We start from the raw sequence: 8,227 nt of genomic DNA on the forward strand, positions 1-8,227 counted from the left end.
TTACCTCTTTGTGGAAAGCTGTGGCTTCGCTGAAGTTGCCGAGCAAGTACTGGGTGTTGCCGAGGTTCCCATAGGCTCGGCCCTGAGCAGCTCGGTCCCCGAGCTCCTTTACCAGAGACAGATTCCTCCTGCAAAAAATCAGAGCAGCCCATCTGGTCACTCAGCCAACGGGCATCCAGCTCCTATTGACCTTAACATGAGATACAGAGAGCCCAGGGTCAAAGTAAGGGGCTCTGAGGGGACACAGCTCTCCCGGGCCTGCGTAAACAGCTCCCCTCGTAGAACAATGGTCTCAAGTTGCAGTGGGGGATATCTAGGTTGGATATTAGGAAACACTATTTCACTAGGAGGAGGATGAAGCACTGGAATGGGTTCCCTAGGGAGGTGGTGGAATCTCCATCCCTAAGAGGTTTTTAAGGCCCGGCTTGACAAAGCCCTGGCTGGGATGATTTAGTTGGGGTTGGTCCTGCTTTGAGCAGGGAGTTGGACTAGATGACCTCCTGAGGTCTCTTCCAGTCCTAATCTTCTATGATGCGATGATCTGCCCCTCTTCCTCGCCTGATGTGGCGAGAGCTCCCCCTCCCATTTCAATCACCTTTAATCGCTGGGTAGAATGGCGCTTTTACGCCTTCAGACACAAGCGAGAGATTCCACCTTGGGACACTTAGCATTTCACACAGGCCAGACCCTTAGCTGGCCCAAACCAGCACCGCTCCCTCAACTTCAGTTGATTTGCAGCAGCTGCCTGGGTGTCGAAACACCTTCAGATCTGCTAAGAAATTGCAGCTCTTTACAAAGGGAGAACAGTGTCATTACCCCCACTTTACATATGGGGAAACTGAGGCACAGGAAGGGAGCGTTACTTGCCCAAGGTCACCTAGCAGGCCAGTGGCAGAGCTGGGAACTCAATGCATTACCACTGGTGCTGCCTCAGTGTCCCTTATTCTAACCATCTCTCCTTACACACAACTGCCCTGCTCAGCCAGAAGAGCAGATACCTTCATGCCCAGAGTTATCTCAAGGAAAAAGCCAAGGAGAGAGCGTTATTTTCAGCTTTCAAGTACAGCATCTATTTCAGGGGATGGTCCCTGGGAGTCATGCTTTGCCTCTGTTTCCCCATCTGTAAAATGGGGATAATGACATCTCTCATTTGTACAGCGCTTTGAAACCTATGCATGAAAAGAACCAGAATAAGAGTTCGATGTTATGATTCTTATTCAACGTTGATGAAGTCAGGAAGAAGAAAGAGAAACAGGGGAAAAAAAAGCGGGAAGGGCCAGGAGCTCTGAGCTATTCTTCTCCCTGCCTTCCCAGCGCTGGCAGCGGGGATGCATCTGAGACGAGCATGACTGGATGCAACTCTGCAACAACAGGCACAGTCAAACCCTCTACAGCATCTGCTCAGCACATTCAGAGCACCCTGGACGCTTCAGGCTGGCACGAGTTCACCCTGTAGATGCTCAACATGCACTGCTCCTTTGACAAAAGGAGGGGGAGCTATATCGAGGTGCTATCATCTCTGCAGAGACGAGGAGACTGATTTAAGGGCGATGCTCGCCTCTCCCTTTCAGACAAAAAAGGTTATTTTTAAAAACCCATTTCCTTAACTGAAGTTAAAATCAAAGGGGAGAAACCTTGCAGATAGCTCTAAATAAGCCTAGTGACAGCGTTCCAGCATATGCCATAGCAAAAACATCTACAGCCATTTGGAAAAGGCAGAGTTGTTACTGTGGGACACGCTGCAATGCCTCTGAACTTCATGGTGACAGAACAGGAAACTCCTTCTGCAGAAACTCAGGCCCTGACCACTTAAACTAGAGGCGATCTGTATTAGCTATTGCAGTATAGGGCCAATTATACAAAGTTGAAGAGTTCTAATTCTATTCAGTAGAGGGCAGTAGTATGCACACAAGTGAGTTTGTGAGTACATTTCCCCCCTTCCAAATTATCATACTTTGTCCAACATTGTGGCATCAAAGCAGATGCTCAGGGACTGAATTTAACTGCATGTGTTACTGTTTGACCTATTCTGAGCTATACTCAACACAGGTAAGCTCAGAAGCTTAGTTTACAACTCTCTGAAAGAGTTTTGTTTTATTCTTTTTAATTAAAAAAGCCTGCAGTCTTTCCTCATCCCTCCTTGTAGAGAATCCCATTCCCACCCCCAGAGACCCCCAGCAAAGCACCCGTTGGTCAAAATTATATGAACTGCCAGGAAGCACCATCCCCACTGATTATTCTGGCTCGATTAAGATAAGGATCGGAGCACAGACAAGTGACATCTGACTCTGGCAGATGAGATCAGCTCTGGTCCAGCTTTTCATCTGCTGAGCGCAATGTTTCTGCATCTCTGGTCATTCCCACGCAGCTGCCAGATGGGACAAAGCAGCTTATTCTGCTGCTTCTCTAAGCCGATCTGCATAACAGTATGTACAGCATTTGGGTCCCTTTAATCCACAGCTGCTGAACCAGACCCAGTTGATCCCACCCACAGAACAAACATTCCTGTTCCCCTTTATCTTTCCAGGGAAAGAGAAAACCATAAACCCTCTGCAAAAATGTGCAAGGTGTTTCCTTTTCCAATTCTAGGCACTGAAATTGTACCACACTATAATATCCCCAGTCCCATAGTAAAAGGAACAGACACAAAATCTAGGGACCATAATGCAATTGTTGACTAATGCTTCGTTCATTACAGATCATCACAAACTCTCTATGCACAGCAGTCTACTCCTCCTTTCACTTTGCTTATCCCACATGCTTTATACGATCCCCTTGCTGTACTACATTATTTCAGCCATCTTGTATTTGAGCTCACTCAGACTCGAGCAGGGGACTGCAGTTTGACGTACCATCAGTCAGATCTCTAGCTATATCTCCATTTATCTCCTTACAGTATGTGGCAGGGGAATAAACACACAGGGGTTACAGGCACTGCACATTCTTAAAGGGGAACTGAGCCTGCTCCACAATATAAAATAGAGTTATTTAGGATTTCAGATCCTTGGCAAAGTCTAATGTAGCAGTATATGATTATCAACACTTTGCAATTATACAGAGCCTTTCATCAAAGGCTCTCAAAATGCTTTGAGATATTTAAGAGACAAGGTGGGTGAGAGAATCTCTTTTATTGGACCAACTTCTGTTGGAGAGAGAGCAGCTTTTCAAGTTCAAAAACTCATTTCTCTCCAACAGAAGTTGGTCCAATAAAAGATATTCCCTCCCTCACCTTGTCTCTCTAATATCCTGCGTCTGCCTGACACAGCTACAACACCGCATTGAAATGTTTAATGAAGTTTTACACAATGTGGAAACTGAGGCAGAGAGGCCAATGGCCTGATTTTTAGAGGTGCCGAGCCCCCAGAGACTTCCTGTAGGTTCTCAATATCATGGAATATTAGGCCAAAAGAGACTTACTTAAGTTCTCACACACAACCCGGAAGAAGCCTAGAAGTCCTGGCTCCCAGGCCCTCTCCACTAACCAGAAGTGTCTGTCTCCTGCCTTGCCATTTAAAAACTATCAATAAATACATTTCAAAGCAGCCAAAAAGCCAATTCCTCCTCTGATGGCCTGCCAAGAGTAGAGTCTCTCTTCTGCCCAATCCCACAATATCGCCAGCACCTCAGGCAGGCCGAGGGATGCAACACTTTGAACTGGTAGAGGTATCCAATGCCACTGCCAGCCGCAGGAGAATGATCTCCAATCTCAGGTCCTGGTATCTAAGTTCCCCTTTGGTTCAGTTCATGTTTAGTGCAGGGGAAGAGAGGTCTTTTCCAGGAGGCACTGGGTGAGGGTCTCTGGCCTGTGTTACGCAGGAGGTCAGACTAGATGAGCCTAATTTCTGGCCTTAAAATGTCATCAACTTTTACTTTCCTCCCTGCTTCCCACTCCCCCCACTTTCTGCCTTTATTCTCCTCACAACAGCCCATATGGGTGTGCCCCACCCTGCCAAAGAGGTGAGCACACAGGCCCCTCTACAGGCAGGCAAGGTGGTCCTTGGGTCAGCCACAAGGGGTGGGTTGATGTGGGGATCACAGGGGAGCAATGCACAGCGCTCCCCTGCCCAAAATCTCAGCCAAATCCGCCCCCAGCTCCTTTAGTCAGGCGAGACCCAGTCACCTTCTAAGTGGAGTGCTTTAAAGAAGGCTGTGTGAAAAATCACTTGTCACAAGGCCAGTGCTGTTATCTTTCACCTGACGTTCATCACCACACTTCTGCAGCTCCCCAGAGCTGTCATCAGGACAGTAACAAGACACACGCAGACAGCGCTGGAATGATGCACTCATCACTGAGCACTGAGAGTGCGCCAGACGCTTTGCAAGTTTGCCACATGCATGATTGTAGTTGGGTAAATTACTGCCAACCACAATGGGGCTGTCTGTGCAGCCCCATCCCCTGCAGACCTGGGAAGGGTGGGTACTTACTCATAGTATTCCGAAGCTCTCTGAAGCGTCTCCTTGACTTCTTGAGGCAGGGAACCTGGGTCTTGGGCTGTGCTCCAAGACAACTGCTTTCCCTTTGCATGATAAACATTGCCAATGTTATACAGCGCTCTAGCTTCACCTACCTGGAAAGGGGGGCAGAATCACAGAAGAACAGGTGTTACATTCCACATTGCAATGCCAAGCTTCCCGTCTCTGGGCAAAGGGCAGCTAACCAAAAGCCAGGGCAGCCTTGCAGACCATTACAGCTTCATTTTAGAAGCTGAGTCTGGGGGACTGGATGAATCCAGGGACTGTTTAAAAGGATGTAGAACCTGCCACCTTTAGGTCGCCAGTTCAAAGCCAGCCCAGGTCAATGATCCCTAGCTCTTACCTAGTGCTTTTCATCAGTAGACCTCAAAGCACTTTACAAAGGAGATCACTCTCATTCTCCCGCTTTTACAGATGGGGAAACTGAGGCACAGATCAGGAAAGCGACTTGTCCAAGGCCACCCAGCATGCCAGTGGAAGAGTGGGGAACAGAACCCAGTTCTCCTGAGTCCCAGTCTAATGCTCTGTCCACTAGGATACACTGCTCTGAAGAGAAACCAGTACTAACCTCAAGTCCTCATCCAATGGCTGCTTGGTGGCCTATGTGCAAGGGATGGTTTCAGTCCAGCCCCTTGTGGATGGGGACCATGGAGACTCCTATCTATACCTATAACAAGCCCAGCACAGGCAGCTATCCCACAATGCTGCTTGCCAATCTCCTGTGGGCGCAGAGGGAGAATTCAGCCCCCATGACTCATTCACCAGAGAGGCCAGTCAGTGTAACTGCCAGCTCAATGCTCCCAAGCATGGTGGGATTTGTGTGCGCGAGAGAGAGAGGCTTGGATGCTTGTCCAGCAGGAACGGGGCTGAGAGACACCCAGTTCATTTCATATTGGCCTCCAAACAGCATGTGTCAGAGAGACAGACTGGGAAGAACCCCTTTCCCTAACTGTACAATGGATTTCCAAGAGCCATCCTGGAGTTCTTTGCTTGGCCCCATTCTGTGAACTCAAGGACTGTGAATCTCTATTTATTTGGGTTCAATTTTCTCTTTTTGGGGGAATCCATTGCTTCCTGGGTATTTTGGGGTCTTCATTCCAGGGATGGCCTGCCCACATTTTCATCCACTAGCTGCCCTGGCATCAGATCTGTAGCTGAAAGGGAGGGTGATACGGTCAGTCTCCTTCCAGAGCCAGCTTCAATGCTGTCCTGATCGTTGGCTGGCAGGAGGAATCTTTCAAAAGCCAGGGAATATTTCCTGTGGGGCATCATGGATCAAGTACCTTGTCTCCCTGCTCTTGGGAAATCTCCAAGTGTCTCTGGCAACAAACGATAGCTTCATCAAACTGCCCAAGTATTTTCAATGTATTCCCAAGGTTGCCACTGGCCTTGGCTTCTCCGATACGGTCCCCAATGGTTCTACAAGATGACCGGAGGCAGGGAAAGGGCTGTTATAAATGCTGGGACTCAGCAGGCAGAATTCAATCATGCTGATACTTAAGCCTGTAGCAGGAGTAGGCACTAAACCGATCCGCTCCTAGCCTGCAGGCAACATGTGCAAACAGAAGGAGAAAGCTCCTTTAGTCTTGGAGACAGATTTTTGCTTTCCCTCTGGCAGTTGTCTAAATCCAGGATGGAAAGTCAAAGTTCTATTTACCAGGCCCCCCACTCCCAGACCGGAAGCTCCCCCTCCCCACTTACGGTCCTTTCAGCTGGAGAGGATAGGACACAATGCCCCAGATGGCCTATCAGTCCTGCTCGATCAGAGTTTGCCTTCTTTTCCAGGAACCAAGTATACTGTTGCCTCCACACAACTCCCAGCCCCTGGGGACTGGTGCACCAGGGAATTACATGCAGCCACACCGGATGGCACTTCCACTAGCCCAGCCCAGCCTAGTTACTGGTTTTATACCAGTGTCTGGAGGCAGCCAGGTTCTGAAGCTGCCCTGCAGGGAGTGCAAGTCATGCAGGGACAAATGCCACGCCATGCTGCTCACCTGGGCCACCACATTGGTGCTACGTTCTCTGCAGAGAGTCTCAGATATTACAGTAAATCTAACCGACTGCAGGCGGAGAGTTGTCCCATTTTTAAAGGTGCCCCCTCTATTAAATGGGTCTTGAGGCCACATTTTCAGCAGGCCTGCTTCACTACCCTTCAAAAGGTGTGGTTTCAGCTGACAAAAACCCGCTGCATGGGCGTGTAAGTCAGCGTTACCTCTTTGCACACACAAAGCAGATGGGCTTGCAAACGTCTGCCACTTTCAGACTCTTTCCTCTTCCTCACAATCCCATACCCCAGGCAGACCCTTCCTCCCTGGCTTCTTGATTCTCTCCAGACAGTCACCCCCCTGGTGCCCCAGGTCTGTTCTCAATTGCAGTGACCGGTTCCCTCAGGCTGCTGGCCTGGGATCCCAGGGATCTTGCCTTACCTCGAGCCCTGACTGATCGTGTTCGCAGGCATGCTTACCTGGCTAGAGTGAGGTCATGTTTATGGTATTCCAGGGCCTTGGAATATTCCTTTAGGTAGAAGTAGGCATTGCCCAGCTGGCTGTAGATTGCGCTGAGAGTCTTCAAATCCTCTGTCCCCACCTGCACTGCTGCTTCGAAGAAGGCTGCTCCAGCCTTGAAGTCCCCAGCTTTGCACAGGCGCTCTCCTTCGAGGGCTAGTTCGAGGCAGGAGGCCTCCATTCTGTTAAAATCAAGATAATTTCCAGATGAGCCAAGCTCTGGAGTTCTCTCCTTTTTATACTGTCATTTTAAAAAGACAGACATTTTGCTGAGAGCGCAAGGAACAAATGCGTGATGCAAACCACAGGCTGTCCCTACCAGACGGAAGGCCCTACACGCCGAAGGCAAAGGAGAGCCAGAATAGATTTTAAAGATTAAAGGCAAATGTTTCGAAAGCTCCTAAGTCACTTAGGAACTTAAGTTTAATTGAAAGTCAATGGGATTTAGGCTCCTAGGTGCCTAAATCCCTTTTGAAAATAGGACTCATGCTCCAAGGTGACAATTTAGGAGCTTTTGAAAAGTTTGCCTGAAGTGTAAAGATGTGGAGAAGGGGAATGGGGGGGTTGTACAAAACGCTCCATACAGAATAACCCCCTGATCAAGGGCTGCTAGGCACATGAACTGGAGAAGGAACTCCTGATTTCCCCTTTCAGTGAAAAAACATCACACTCCTCTTGAAATAAGAAAAAAATAACAATACTCCACACATCGTGGGCACCTTCCATCCATGGCTCTCGAATGCTTCACCCGCATTATATTTAGCCTCTGCACCCCCATGACACACACTCTTCATGCTAGAAACAGAGAAACCGAGGCACAAAGGCTGAGTGACTGGCTCAAGGTGGCACAGAGAGTCTGTGGCAGAGCCAGACTCAGAAGCTAAGTCTTCTAACACCTAGTCCTGTGCTTTAGCCACAAGCCCATTCTTCTTAACAGCCCTCTGAACCGGCTTCAATTAGCACATGCAAATAGCCCAGGTCCTAAAGGGTTATCGGACTATACTAATTAGAAGTGCCCACCACTGTCACAAAGGGGACCCAGGGGCTATTTCCCGACCTGCTCTCACCATCTGCCAGTATGGCCACCTCCTTATTCCACTGCACAGCAAAGTTGTGTTGCCTCTCTTCCTCCCCAAGCAGCACCTCATGTACTGCCTGGCTATAAAAAAATTATTAATCATGTTTTTATGGCAGTGCCTAAGGGCCAGCCAAGACTGGAGCCCCTGGTGCCAGGCACTGGACAAACA

General features: G+C 48.9%; 1 protein-coding gene across 5 annotated transcripts in view; it reads right to left on the minus strand.

Annotated features, from left to right (window-relative positions):
* Window positions 1-8,227, minus strand: part of GPSM1 (G protein signaling modulator 1) — a 141,919-nt gene that overhangs the window by 88,901 nt on the left and 44,791 nt on the right. For all 5 annotated transcript variants that reach the window (XM_073314702.2, XM_073314703.2, XM_073314700.2 and 2 more), the window contains 4 exons: window positions 6,941-7,162; window positions 5,757-5,892; window positions 4,426-4,568; window positions 5-128 (listed from right to left, as the gene is read on the minus strand). In XM_073314702.2, coding sequence (XP_073170803.1) covers window positions 5-128; window positions 4,426-4,568; window positions 5,757-5,892; window positions 6,941-7,162 — 625 coding nt within the window. The remainder of the gene's footprint in view (window positions 1-4; window positions 129-4,425; window positions 4,569-5,756; window positions 5,893-6,940; window positions 7,163-8,227) is intronic.

This window comes from Lepidochelys kempii, chromosome 16 (assembly GCF_965140285.1).
Source record: "Lepidochelys kempii isolate rLepKem1 chromosome 16, rLepKem1.hap1, whole genome shotgun sequence".
NCBI classification, from domain to species: domain Eukaryota; kingdom Metazoa; phylum Chordata; order Testudines; family Cheloniidae; genus Lepidochelys; species Lepidochelys kempii.